The 14,958-nt window shown below is 41.9% G+C and overlaps 1 protein-coding gene across 1 annotated transcript in view; it reads right to left on the minus strand.

Moving 5' to 3' along the window:
• UBR7 (ubiquitin protein ligase E3 component n-recognin 7) overlaps positions 1 to 11,947 on the minus strand; it is an 80,240-nt gene extending 68,293 nt beyond the window's left edge. Inside the window, exons 1-6 of the mRNA XM_085626485.1 lie at positions 11,398 to 11,947; positions 9,747 to 9,880; positions 9,527 to 9,587; positions 8,044 to 8,139; positions 7,481 to 7,534; positions 1,980 to 2,085 (exon numbers count right to left, since the gene is read on the minus strand). Of these exons, the coding sequence (XP_085482611.1) occupies positions 1,980 to 2,085; positions 7,481 to 7,534; positions 8,044 to 8,139; positions 9,527 to 9,587; positions 9,747 to 9,880; positions 11,398 to 11,550 (604 nt within the window). The 5' untranslated portion in view covers positions 11,551 to 11,947. The remainder of the gene's footprint in view (positions 1 to 1,979; positions 2,086 to 7,480; positions 7,535 to 8,043; positions 8,140 to 9,526; positions 9,588 to 9,746; positions 9,881 to 11,397) is intronic.
• Between the last annotated feature and the right edge of the window lie 3,011 nt (positions 11,948 to 14,958).

The following is a 14,958-nucleotide window of genomic DNA, read 5'->3' on the forward strand; positions in this document are numbered from 1 at the left end:
ACAAATCTCTAAATAACCCAGGATAAGCCTATAGATCAGAAAAGCTACCAACTTAATTGCTGAATCACATCTTCTCTAAAAGAAGTGCCCAAACCAGTTGGTAGCTTTGATAAGCTCCTGGGCAGAAGTCCCATGAACTTGCCTTTCAAAACCATTCAATCAACCTAACCAATGTGCCTCATAATGAGCATTACTGGAAAATCTCCAAATGCATACGTTTCTTGGGTTTTTAAACATTTTACTTTGATCCCACGAGATGCCAGCCTGCAGCACCGGACTTTCACACATGACTGCATCATGAAGAACTCCAGTGCGGCAGTATAACTCAATGGATTTCAGTACGCATGCATACTTGTAAAACAGTATTTAAATTCTGCACACTACCCAAGGCGTTTCTTGGCAAGCACTTGCGTTTTCAGAGCTCTGGAAAGCATGGGTGATTGATTGCATAAGATTGGGAAGACCGTTCTAAAACCTCAAACAATGGACCGAGCCCTAGCCCCTTTTGTGAATTGAAGCTTGAGGCAGGGATACTGAGTAAAGATTTGGGTTCAGAAGCAAAGAGATGTGCTTCACATGTTCATTCTTAACATATGTACCAGTTGAGTTGGGCAGTGCCTATATTTCGAAAGTGCAGGAGCAAGCTCTATACAACTTTGTTTCATTATTTGTACAACAAAGTAACACTGCAATGGCGCAAGCAGGTTGCCAGTTTTGTTTTAATAAACTCATTATGCCTTTATACAAAAAAAAAAAAGGGTTACGGCTTGAACGTGGTTACTCACGTTTGCATATGGCTAAAATGATCACGTAGTTCGAAAAATCAAAAACCTAGAAAGATCAAAGATTGTGACAGATCTAGCCCCGATTTGAATGGCAACCAGATGTTTGTGATTTTTTTGTACATTTAAAAAGAAATGCCCAGCTCCACCTGCTGTACCTGGGAGGAGCGAGCATGTGAGTATGTTTATAAGAAGAGTCTGAAATTAAATGTGTATTCTCCAAGGAGGCCCCTGAGCAGCTGTTGCAACAAGGCTCTAGTACACGAGGAAGAGGTTCCTTAATTGTATTTAGATCTAAATGGTATTCGGGTGGCATTCAACCACAGCTAGATGGAGCCTTTCCTTTTAGCCTGCAAAAAGTTATGCAGCTGCATTTTACTTGTTCTATGTTTTGTGATCTACTCATTCATTTCTGTGGTCCAGTCTACCGAACTATGGGGAACAAGTTGCACTTTGGACAACATAAGCTTAGTTTAAGAAGGTAGCCATTTATTTTCTTTTTTATGTTGCCATGCTCAGGGGTTGTGTCTACGAATATTCACTTGTATACCAAGTCATGTGATGCAAATTAGAGCATTGAACAGGGATATGAGAAGAGAAAAGAATGTAACCATGGCAGGAGTAATACTTTCAGGGATGCCACTTCATCCTTAGCAGCTGATAATTTAGTACACAAGAGGATTACAAAACCTGCAGCAGGTTGCTGGGGGGCTTTAAATAAATGCAAAAATGTGGGCCAGATGGGATTGCCTGTAATAAATGTTGACCGTTCCATACTCAGGTGGGCAAGCATCAACCACAGCAATAGCTTGATAACAGCTAAAGTCTGATGCCAAAAACTAGGGATATGTGAACGGTTACTGGCATTCACATAGTGTTGTAGCTTTTGATCATATAAAGATAACTCAAAGGGGTCCCTGTGCTACTTTTAGAATGTGTGCAGAACGGTCGTTTAAAGACTTCTTCCAAATGTCTTAATTTTCCCAGAAATTAAGTTTAGGACGGGAAAGAAGCCATATTTGCTTTCTGGGACACAGCTCACTCCAAACTTGAAAAAATGACCACCACCAGCATCTAAATAGATCAATGAACAGCACACCGAAGCATATCCCTAAAGACATTTTTGGTAGGTCATGCCTGCAAAAGGTCCACCTCAAAAACTAATCTTGGCTAACTTATAAGCACCATTGTGTTTACCTGACAGATGAGCAGCGTAAGCCCAAAGAAAAGGACAAAGCTTCATGCAGGCCGGGCAGACCATCTCCTGGAATTCCATATTCTCCTCTGGTGATGCACCTAGGTGCTGTCAAAACATTTACACCATCACTTTATGCACAGCACATGTACACAACAATCTATAGTTAATCTTCATTATACCAAGAACCAGAGTCATGTGGCCACCTTCACAAGGTGGTTAAAAACTCATGCGAGCCACACTTCAGAAGTGCCATCTTTAATCACAAATTGCCTTTTTGTCCTCAAACCATGAGAAATGGAAGCAGCTGGGGGAATCTTAGCTACCCTATATCAGTATGTTGGGGGAGGGGAATCTTCATGTATTCAGGTAACTGTTTTCTTAACTGAAGCTGTGAATTCACGACAGAATAAATGGGAATGAATAATGAGCAGGACAGTAATATTCTTTTATCAACACACCAACATCTTGAACATCTTGACATGTTTTGGCCAATCAAAATGGTGACATAACAGAGCCTATGCTCGTTTTAGATTCAAGAGAATTTAAAAGCAACCAGTAGCAGCTTAATTGCCTAGGCAAATGAGATGGGGCTAAAATTAGTGTGTGACTATTTAAAGAACGACAGGACAGTGAAAAAGACTGACCAGCTAGGATTGTATTCATTTGTAAGCCATGTAAAAGTCTGTGAAATGAAAATGGAAGCATTCCCTGTTAAAAACATGGCAAATCTCACTTTTTGGGAAGGTTAAGGGGATAGTAATGCTGCATCAGTATCCACTCATTTTGCCAGCATGTTTATTTTTGTGGTGAAGGAAGGATACCGTGCAGGAATATTCATTGATGGTAGTGGTTCCAATCCAGCATTGAAAACAGAAGCATCAGGATTATCGATCTATGTGGTAGAGTGCCGAATTTGGGATTAGAGCTTCAGATTTCACAGCAGCGATCCAGACAGCCGAACCATAAAACGAAATTAATGGAAACCTTGCAGATGGTTCAGTTCAATAGTTTCAAACCCAGTTAGGCCATTCAGGCATCTTGTAACTAGATCCATGGTCCAAGGGTCAGAGTACCAGAATTTTAGATTCAAATCAGATTGTGTTTTTGTATAGCAAAGATATTAGCAGTTAAGGCTCATCTTGCTTGTCGCACAACAAGTACATAATCCAGTACGGCATGATGAGTTGAGCAACTTAAATACAGAATGTATAATAAGGCAACACCCACACAAGCCTTTCAATGACACCTTCCTGCATCCACCCCAGCTTCCCTTCCCCATAGATCCACGCCCCCTAAAAATATTTTTTTTTAAAGTGAGGTCTGACAAGGAACAATACTAGGACACAGGGGAAGATAACATTAGTCTCTAGAACATTCCTTAAAATTGGATTCCATATACAGATGGGTGATAACTTACATTCTGGCTTTGGCTCATGCGAGCCAGTAGGGTAATGACATTTCAGAGTATTGGCACAAGAATTGTTGCAGAACGCCACAGGTAATATTGGATGTTATGCACGAGAATCTGTGGTATCAAGTGATTAGACTGACAAATGGGCCACATTATGTCGGTTGGAACAGTAATCGAAGGGTATATATGCACTGGTACATTTAGTAAGATGAATTAAGATTGTCTGCTGTGACAACAGTTAAAGTCTCTAAATTATGTTCTAGAGTTAGGGTGATCTAGTTGATTCACTGGGCAGGCAGTTCAACTTTTGAATTTTGGCTTCCCAGAGAATTTTGAACGTAGATCATATTGGTTCCTCTGCGACTACCTGAAATCTCAAGCACTCACGTAAGCTATGATAAAGATAGTTTGTTAGCGGAGGATCTGGCACACAATCCTAAATTTTCACCAATCACAACACCATCCACCGCTATACTAGGCATTACCTGCCAGGACAGGCTCTCCAAATTTGTTGCCATAGTCTGATGCTCCATTAAAGGCCTCAATAGCAATCTCCAATGGACGAGCAAAGTGCTTGGGATATTCGAAGGATGCATCTTCCCATGGAGGCTCATACTCTGGTATAATACTAAGGGAGAAGGGTGTACCAGGTGTGCATAGGGCTTTTGGACAACTTAAAATGCCTTTGAGGCAAAGATCTGCACAATATGCAGTCAATAGGAGCTGCCAAGACCACTAGGAGCTGAAATAGCTTGCAGTGGATCGAGGTAGAGATCTGCAAACAACAAAAGTGAGCCGAGAGGGGACTCAAATTTCCTGGATTAGACGTTGCCGAATGAAAGGCACGTTGATTCAACAATGTCAAAGGACGAAACTCCCAAAACCGGAGATTGTCAAGGCCTGCCAAGGAATGGCACAACTAAAGCCTGAACCAGAGGACACTCTTTTTGAAAAGGTCATTTTAGGGTTGAAGCCATAGAGAACAAAGAAACAAATCCAGGGCCTGGTGACAGCACAGACCTTGATAGACAAGAGGGTCATGACAGCAGGAACCAACAAAAACTTAATTTAAGGAAAAATTGTAAAATAACACCAGAACAGCCAAAAATCAGGGGGAGGAATATGAAGGAGGCAGTAGACCTGATGTTATGGCGTGCTTATAGCTCAAGTCCACATAGACAGTGCACTTGAAAGGACGAGAAGGTTCATAATGACAGGGCCCATAAAGTAGTACACAAGAGGAAATCTATACATGGACGTGTCTTAATGTTAACGTTTCACCCAAGTCTGGAGTACAAGCATTACTGAATGAAAAAGTGGCAGTGTTGCAAAAAATTTCAGCTGGTAAGGAAAGGTGTAGGGAAGTTTACTTTTAAATTGATTCATAGATAATTCCACCTTAGAAACAAAACTAGCGAAATAGAGCTCCCGTTTCACAATCATTTCCAATTTATTGCTTAGGACAAGCAGCTTAAGAGGTTAGATACAATAAAGTCAATGGCAGGAATGTGGAGACCACCGATTATCCATTCTTCTTCACTGTACACCAGTCACTCAAGATTGACCACATCCCATTTCTGTAATTAGGAAGCAAAAACTGTTAAAAACTATATGGTCGATCCCCATCAGCTCACACCGAGCTCATCGTTTGTAACAATGGCCAATTGTGTCCCTAGAGGGGAGAAATAGAGCCAGGGAAGCGACTACCTCAGCTAGTAGGACAGAAATTAGATTGATCATTAGGAAATACTTGAAACACAAAGTGACGCAGGATGCTGCAACAGCAGAATCACATGATCGTTTTGCAAAGGTACATCAAAGTCAGACCTTTTACAAGAACGTTTAAAGAGGAGTAGAAAAGGGTATCAGCCTTTAAGGTGCTAGAAAACACTACAGGTGTGCCATGAGGACATATGAACATTTCGAACATGAGCCTGCTCAACAAAGGAGTACGTTTAGCAAACAGACAGTTTAAGAAAAGGGAGACAAATCGAAGTGATTACTGGCAAAAAGACTAAGGGCCAAAAATGACAAATTATATTTGGTTAAAAGGGTCCACGTAGGAGGTGTGTTATATGAAGACCACAACAAGATAGCATTCTACAGGGCCTCCCAATTATAACTGGTCCACAGGATATCAGACCAATTTAGTTCCTTCGGGGACACAGGCGCTGCCAATGATTAGTGATGACAAAATGATGATTCACAAGCAGAGAAAAGTTAAAACAGTAGGCGATTCTTTAAGAGGCATCACCCTCTTTAACATACACAGTAAAACGTACACTAATGTCTATACCAAAATATTTGATTCCCTGCTGCTAGTTAATAGGACAGGCTAAATCAAGCTTTGTAAAGGCAAGCAGACCTTTGGTCATATTAAACACCTGGCCACTTATGGAGAGGGTTGCTAATACAAAGGAAAGGTGGTGATCTTACTAAATGGAGAGAAGACATTTGACACAGTAATGTGGTCATTCTTATCTAGGGCGAATGTCATGCTTTGGCCTCAGGAACAACATGTCAACGATAATGATTTCTCAAACATCAAAATATGACGGTGAACAGGGTCTGCTTAAGGCAATTTTACTCATTTAGAGTGAAGGTTGTCAGCAGTGCTCTTCGTTCTTAGTTAAGACCATACAACTAGCAGTGGTTTTGGGCAGAGGCCACAATAGAAACGGGGTAACAGATGTTGCTCTAAAGTACATGTTTAAACTTTACGTCATTTGCAGACAATGTAGTGTCCTCCTTCAGCCACAGATTCATTTGTAGTATAGTGCTGAGCTTATTTGAGGCCCCAGAAATTAAATCCTTCTACAAATGTAACGCATAGTTCAGTCTCACAAAGCCAGAGCTTAGGGTACTAACACTTGCACCCCATGTCCTACATCTGTGTAGGAGGACCGAGTGAAGACACGCTGAACTATAGATTTTTCTACAATTACCTTTGTATTTTCCCTTTAAAAGGGGTTAGTTAACCAAGATCACACACAAGTAATGAACAGTTTGGCAGATCGGCATAGGAAGTCAACATATAAGGCAATAATGGACTAGTATCTCACGCTGGCCAGGCAGAAGCGTAATGTGCTACAGCCCTTCTACCACAGATTGATAAAGGCTCAGAATTTCCCACAGTACTGCCTTGTGTTCTACATCTCCTGGATAACTCTCCCACGTGGGCTCTTGGCCCTTATCCTCCTTGCCAGTAATCAATTTGCTTAGTCTTCCTTTTCTTAAATGAGTCAGGGGAATGCTGAGGGTATGTAGAAAACGGATTGGTCTTGAACATTTGCTGGTGTGCCTAATCTACAGCTAATCTCATATTTGAATATTTTAGGACTGGAACTGAGGCAGATGTAAATTTGTATATCCATTATGATCGGTCAAGCTGACTATACTTTATTACAAGTAGAAAAATTGCACTAATGAGGTGTATTTGAAATCCTGGAACATGGCATGGCATACAGTCTTCCACTGAATTCAAAATGGGAGATACTTTCTGAACATGTAGCAACTGTTGGCATTTTACACGGCCAAAGTTGAAAATAAATAAAACGAACAAGGGGATTGTGCTCTTAGACTCAAGAGGCTCATTATCCGAAAAACTGTTTTATGTAAGGTTCCTAAAATGTGTATGCATGATGCATACACATTTATTGTAACAGACTGAGGATTCATTGCTTGATTCCCAATTGGAAATGGTGGAGGATTGTGTGTTGGAGACCACAGGGGAAATTTGAGGTGGTTTTTCTCAGTCATTGGCTTAGCACATTTGGTAAAAAGTGGGGTGGCACTACCACTGTTAGTATCAGACATGTTATGTTTGTACGCTCATGCATATTAATATATATAAAAACAAGGTAATTAGCAAAAAGCATAGCCTTAGCGTATTGACAGAACACAAAAGTACATTAAGAAAAAGTCAATCCTGTTGAGCAGTCGTATGTTTTCAGGCAGTCAGAATATCTGTAGTATTCAACATTGTTTTTAGGATAGTTGGAGGCTTTAAAATGGAACCAGAACAAACCTTTAGTTGTATGTGCTACACCCATCAAATCAAACATATGAGTCGGACACCATTATATTTACCCTTTCATGGAACCAGTCTTCACAAACCACGCACTGGATCATCTCATCTGGAGTCTGCAGGAGCAAAGAAGAGTCAAATATCATTTAACTAGAGCCCGTATGGGGTCTGCACTGAGCAGTGTGAATTCTAATTTGTCAACAGTTGAACTGGATTTATGAAAAGCTTTAATGAAAAATAGGTGTTGCTATGAAATTCAGATACCAATGTGTAAAAACGTGATTAAATATCAGAGCTCCGACAGTTTTGTGCTCTAATCTTGTGATTTATGCAAAGGGGGGCACACAAAAAAAAGTTGAACTACTAAATGTCGCTGAATATGCAACTTTTAAAATGACAGTGTGGTGGTACTTTACATCCCCAAAATTAAATCACTAATCTGCTCAGAGCGTCTCCACTCCACTTCATCTAATCCAGCTCCAGAATTCAAGTAAGCAAATAAAGTGCACATCAGATACAGTTTGAACGTGTTAATACTGTAACAAGTGAAAGATACTCACTATCCTCTATGTTAGGAAAAAGTCCCAGACAAATCAATCTAGCTTGAGCTGTACGAGAATCTTACCTCATCTTCTGGATCTGGATAGGGTCTCTTGCAAATACAATACAGACCAAAGAAGTTGTGGTCATATTTATTGAGTATATTTACTTTGTCTTTGTCCTAGAAAACAAAAAGTCTCTATATAACAGCAGTTGAGGCGGATGCTTCCAAGCTACGATACAAGTGTTTTTTTTTTTACTGCACCAGAGATGGTTATACTGTATTACAAACATGATCAAATTCACAATTACACAAATTGCTAAATTTCAAACCACACATGGGAAAAATAATTCTCCTAAGATGGTTTTGCTCCTACTTTAGAAGAACCTGCTCCATCTCAGATATGGAGAACAAGTTTTGGCAATCATAATGTAATACCTTTAAATAAGCTATCCAATGTAGCAGTGATGGAGAGGTTGAACTCTACTTTTATCAAAGAAATAAAACCGGGTACTATTTTATCTATTGTTGTTACAGGGTACCAATGTTTTTTCCAAACCGGAATAGTCAACCACTGCTGGTTGTTTACTAAGGACCAGACTGCTACAACTTGTACCACAGGCTATACAACTATTTTAACCAACAAAATTATCTTAACTTTAGTTGTTAACCTGCTTTCATAAAATAATTATAATTCAAGCACGCCTCCAGAGTGATGGGCCCTCAGTGAACAGGTGGTATTGAAGATACTTTCCAGATAGTTACATCCAGTAATAGCAAAAACATAATTTTAAGGTAAACACTCAATTCCTAAAGCTGCAACGTCTAGATGCCAGTGTGATGCAGCACTAGGGAGGATAGCGTTTGATGCCAACACATATCTAATTATCTTTTCCGACTTGAAACTAACAACTGCAAGACAGGAGTTAGTGAACGCCCAAGTGAGAATTTTCAGTAGGAAAGTAATTTCAGTTGCTAATGCTCTAACCCAGTCCACCATACTTAACCTAGCCAGCAAATTGTACAATTTAACTGTTATATCCGCTTGATCTGTGGGTGAAGAGTGGAGGCCAAACTGACAAGTGCAAGGTTGGGTCTGAATATTCAAAGAAGAAAGTCAAGTATAGGTTTTAAACTAACCAACGCTCAGGAAGACTCGCCAATATCGGTGTGCTACTTGCGGAGGGCAGATGACATCAATGGATTATGAGAGAGGGGTGGGGTAAAGGACTCTCTGGTGGTTTCTGAGATGTGGGAACCTACAGAGGCTAACTAGGAATCAATTATGTGCCAGTCCAGCACGCAGTTCTCACAAGCAGCAGGTATCTGGTGAGATATCACGTCCTACCCACCACCTCTGTATTCAGAGGGGCTGAGGGCAGTTGCTGGAAAGGGAAGAATCTGCCAAAGACATTCTCTGACACCAACTTACTTCCACACACTTGAAGGAGTGGTCTCAGGGGGCGGAAAATCCTAAGAAGCTAATTGGTTCAATTCTCTTATATACAGTAGTGAGAATGCCTCAAGAGGATTGCTGAGACTGCACAAAATTCAACAAAGTACTCACTGAATATAGCTTGCACTGCACATTTTTAAACTTGGTGTTCCCACAGTCGCAGCGGAAGTTCCTGTTTGGGGAGGAAAACAAATTTAAAAATCAAAAATAAGTCTTATGAACAAGTCAGGCAGCAGATATCTAAATGATAGTGTAGTCGTTCCTGCTCAAACACGAAAGATAAGCTAGTCAACAATACAAGTATAATCTATCCCAATTATAGGGAGCTTACCTTTTTGTATACAGCTCAAGCAGGTCATGTCCTTCGTGACACTTGTAACTGCAAGCCAAACAAATTCCAGCCGCTTCTCCTCCCTTTGGTGTGCAAGTACTGCAAGCATACAAAGCTTGACGCTTTATATAACCCTACAAATACAAATTGGAGAATGGTTTGGTGGCAACACACAAAAACTGAACTTCTAGAGAAACAGACTAAAGGCTTGAATAGAATAGGGATTGAAAAGTCAAATCTGTACTTCGCAATACATTATAATGTATCACCATATAGATCCATGAGCTCAAAGCATTAGCTAACATACAGCGTGATAGACTAGTCAAATACCAGCATTAATAACTGCGTGATTAAAAAAAACAAAAAAAAACCGCTGAAGTTGGTGTAGGAACATCATAAGGGATATGAAGTTAATTGATGCAAGGGCAGCCGCCCAACTATCCGTTTACGATGCACTATTATAACGACACCCACAAAGTGGGAAATGGTTGAACCAAACAAGAAAATAGATGTAAATTATGTTATTGTTTTGAAGACAAGAACAAGCTAGAAAACTTCCTCGCTGGACATTGTTGGTATTTTTCAAATTACACCGATAGTATGCAAGATTTTCCTGCATCTCCGAAGTGTACCACCCTCAATACTCAATGAATCGCCTTACCAAGTAAGGCGACACCTCCTTGGCCCCCAGGTTGATACGCATATACACACACGCTTCCATCGACCCTAAAGCACATAGCAACTAGGTCAGCACAATGTTAAAATCTTGCCCAGTTCACCATTGAATAAAATGAAACAAGTTGTGTCAACACAAAGTCTAAACTTGTCCACCGCGATAACCTACATATTAATCCGCATGAGAGTCCTGGTACATCTTTTATTCCCAACTAACCAGAACCTCAAAAACAAGTGGTCCACAGAGTACCGCTTACAGCACCACCTCAAGAACAATTTGTCCAATATATCGTGAATATTCAAAGCAGCTCGTGCCGTTATCCTTCATAGCAATCTTAACGCCAGACACCCTAAAGACTGTCCAGGAGCCCATGCTGCAAATGGGCGCAGGTAAAGCCTGTAGCTGCCTACCTTGGGACGCGAGGAAGGAACCAGGTTCGAATTTTGGCTCAACAGCCTTGCATTAGGGGCAAATTACTTAATCGCCGTGCAGCTAAAAAAAAAAAGCACTACAAACTTGTTCCGTTGTAAAGTGGTCTAATGCCCTGGGCTAGGTTCGCGCGATTCAAAAGCCTGCACACAAAAAAAATAACCCACCCAAAAACAAATCTTATCCGTTAACCCAGGGGGACTCTGTTCCCATGATAGCCATAGTAACAGCCTCTCTTCCGACGTTACCCGTAGAAATAAAACATGCCTAGGTGTTCTCTACGACAGAAATATAGAGTAAGTGTCTGCTCACACACTATCCCTGGGGGTCCAGTTTCCTTTGTAATCTGTGTCCAGCGTACTATGGTTATACTTTGGGGGTCTCTATTCACAGTATTTTTGGTGTAACTCAATTGAGTATCGCCCTTGAGATACAGCCATCAATACAGCATTTCTAGAAGACATCATGACAATTTACTAGCCCTTTACCTGCATCACCAGCATTTGAGAAACATTGAAGTTTCTTGGGGGCTCGAATTTCTCTTACCTGGGGGTAAGAGCACAGCTCCGGGTCGCTGCCACCCAGCACTGCGCACGCCTCTTCCTCCATGGCATCGTGCTCTTCCAGCACGTCCTCCAAGGACAGCACTTCATCCTCCAGGTCCAGTGCCCGCTTCTGCCCAGCCTGCTCTGCCGCCATACTTTCCAAGGCACTGTGCGCAATAGGCAGATAGTGGGACCACAGAGCGGGAGAGTAAGCCCAATGCAAGCGCAAAGCAGGGGGGCACAGATTAGATTCAGGAGATTTAGCAACAGTCAAAGAAACTCTCGCCACCCCATACACACCGGAAGCCAGAGAAACGCTCTGATTATTAAAAGCAAAAAAAACTTTTGATGGTTTCGACTTAAAGCGCGTAATTTATTAGGTAATAATATTTACACCCTCCTAAACGTAATGGTATGCGCCACATGCGTAATTCCCGCGCTGAGCAATTGTTAAGGACGTAAAAACGCGGCAATTACATAAGGAGCAGAGTTGCTAAAGCGTAGACACAGTAAACATACGTGCGTATGTCCGTGCTCTGTGAAGGCTAAAACTGTGACGATCACTTATTCCGTTCTTTGGACAGTGTGGACGCCATGTTGGATTGTTAAAGTCCGAATAAGATAGGGTGAGAATGTAGTCGACACGGCTCGTAATTGTATGTATAGCATAGATTTTCCTCAGGCAAAACATAAAATATTCTTATTTATTTACTGCATTTTTATAAAGCGCGGACGTTACCCGAAGGTGTTAGAGCGCTGTACAATAGAACCAGTTACGTTGCAAGAGAAAAGTGTTACACAATAGAACATTACAAAGATAAACAGGAGACTAAAAAGGTAGGGTACTCAAACACTATATCCAACACAGCAAGCAAGGGGGAGGAATGTACAAGAAAAAATTACAAAATTTACAATGATGAGCGAACTTCCTAGAGGGGCCTGAGAATGAAAGTATTAGTTCTGAAAGTGTCTTTGGAAGAGAAGAGATTTGAGGTCAGCTTTGAAGCTACGGTTTATCACTAAACCCAAGGTATAATTGTGCCTAGTTGCTTGGAAACCAAGTAAGAGCAGGACAATTCAAAATTTGCGAACATACGTGACAAGAATTTTCAATTCTATTAAGGACACGGAGGCGAGGATTATGCTTCTCATTTTCTTTACTGAAAATTCTCAGCAGCCAATCAGATAAAGGAAAAAACAAATAAACACTCCAATACCCATAAACACTCCTGGGTATCACATGACAACCATAGAGTAGACCCTATATAAAGAGCATAATAGAATACTATATCCTCTTTCTTTGCGATAAAATAAACAGTTAAGTCCAATAAACAAAGTCTGAGATCTGTTAACCAACTTGAAAGAAGAACCAAGTCCCCAGAACGAAACCAGCAGGTCCACCGGCAGCAAACAGAAGACTTGAAGCCAGCTTCAACGGAAACAGTGTTATCCTGCAGAGGTCAGGAAGACGTGTCCAAAGGTGAAATCGGCAACTCTACTTGAGATCTGAACCTGAAATGTAAAGACAGAGTCGTAATACCATACTTCTCCAAGAGAGACGTATCAGAAAGGGAAGGGTAAAAAACAGCATATATTTACAGTATAATACATAAACAATGCAGAGCATAAAACAAAACAGAATCATGGGTGGGATAATCCTCGCCTCCGTGTCCTTAATAGAATTGAAAATTCTTGTCACGTATGTTCGCAAATTTTGAATTCTATGTCAGGACCGGAGGCTCCGATTATGCTTGTTTAAAGCTGTGCCACCACAACAGATGCAATATTCACAATAGGTTTATAATAAAAAGACTTAATGTAGAATCAGAAGACCAGTCAGCGGCATTCATAATGTCCAATAAACTGACTCCAACAGAAAAAGCTTTAGAAGCCATAGCTCCACGAGCAGAATGAGCGCCAAATCTGGAAACATCAATATCTGCTTCGCCCATGAGCCAGCGCACCCATCTTGCCAAGGTAGCTGGGGTCACTGGGCGAAAAGGTTTCTGCAGGGCAATCAACAATTGACCTCCCATATCTTGACGAAAAGCTGCAGTACTTACCTCATAATCCCGGATACATTGTACCACGCATAGTTTAGGACTATCAGGAAACATAGGGTAAGTAATAGAAGTGGTGTTACATTTAGTGCGTCTGGTGACCAGAAAAGTAACACCCTCTGGAGAAAAACATCGTCCCGCTAGATCTAGTGCGCGGATATCAGAAACTCGTTTGCAAGATACAAGACAGAGGAGCATGGCGAGCTTGGCAGATAGTTGTTTACGGGATAGAAGCGCATTAGAAGGCCAGGCTTCCAAGAATCGTAAGACAGTGGAGACATCCCATAGCTCAGAATATTTGGAGCAAGGTGTTTTTACCAACCGAATACCCCTGAGTAATTTACAAATTAAGGGATGTTCACCAACCAGTTTGCCATCAACCGCCACGTGACCCGCCGAGATGGCGGATCGAAAATTATTGACAGTGCGATAGGCAAGACCCAAAGAAGCGATGGACGCCAGAAAATTCGCTACCAGGGAGACATCGACTGAAGAGGGATCCATGTCCCGTTGAGAGCACCAATCACACCATAATTTCCAGGCTGAGCATAACGCTTGTGTGTGTTGGGCGACCAAGCCTCACTGATAAATCTGGCAGCGTCTCGCGAAAGGCCTGGGATTTTCCAGCGATCCCCGAAATTCGCCAAGCGACCAGCATGAGATGGCCTGAGGCTATCAATGGATGCAGTGATTTGAGCGGATCCAATAGCAGATTCCACCGCTGGGGTAGAAGGATCGGTATTGCACAAAGCATTTCCAGAAGTACTGGGAACCATGTCTGAGCCCTCCAAAGAGGAGTGATCAGAATTAGATCCGACCGATAACATTTGGTCCGGGCCAGGACCCTGGGGATCATGACAAATGGAGGAAACGCATAACACAGAGACGGAGGCCACACCTGCAGAAAAGCATCCGTGGCCAGAGCTTCCGGATCCGGACGCCAGCTGAAAAATACCGGAACCTGTTTGTTGAGTCGAGAGGCAAACAGATCGATCTGACAAGGTCCCAAATCTGAGTCAACATTCGGAACACTCGAGGATAAAGCCGCCAATCGCTGAAATCCCGGAGATGTCGGGAATGCCAATCGGCAATCTGGTTGTTGCAACCAGGAAGATACTCTGCCACCACAAACAGTTTGTTTTGGAGGCAAAAATGCCAAAAGTCCTTGACAATCTCCGCTAGAAGGTGGGATCTCGTCCCGCCCAATTTGTTCACATACCGAACCGCTTACACATTGTCCATGCGGAGGAGAATGCAACAATTCGTCTGACGGGGCGAGAGGCATCAAATTGCAAAGGAACCCACTAGAAGTTCCAGGCAATTGATGTGGAGATTCAATTCCTCTGGAGACCAACGGCCGCCTGTGGACACTTGACCGCAACGGGCTCCCCAACCCCATCGACTGGCATCGGATTCTATCCCCTCTTCCGGAGTTGATCCGAAGAGGGCTCGACCGTTCCACGACTCCATGTGTTCGAGCCACCATAACATCTCCCACCTCC

This window comes from Triturus cristatus, chromosome 9, assembly GCF_964204655.1.
Source record: "Triturus cristatus chromosome 9, aTriCri1.1, whole genome shotgun sequence".
NCBI classification, from domain to species: Eukaryota; Metazoa; Chordata; class Amphibia; order Caudata; family Salamandridae; genus Triturus; species Triturus cristatus.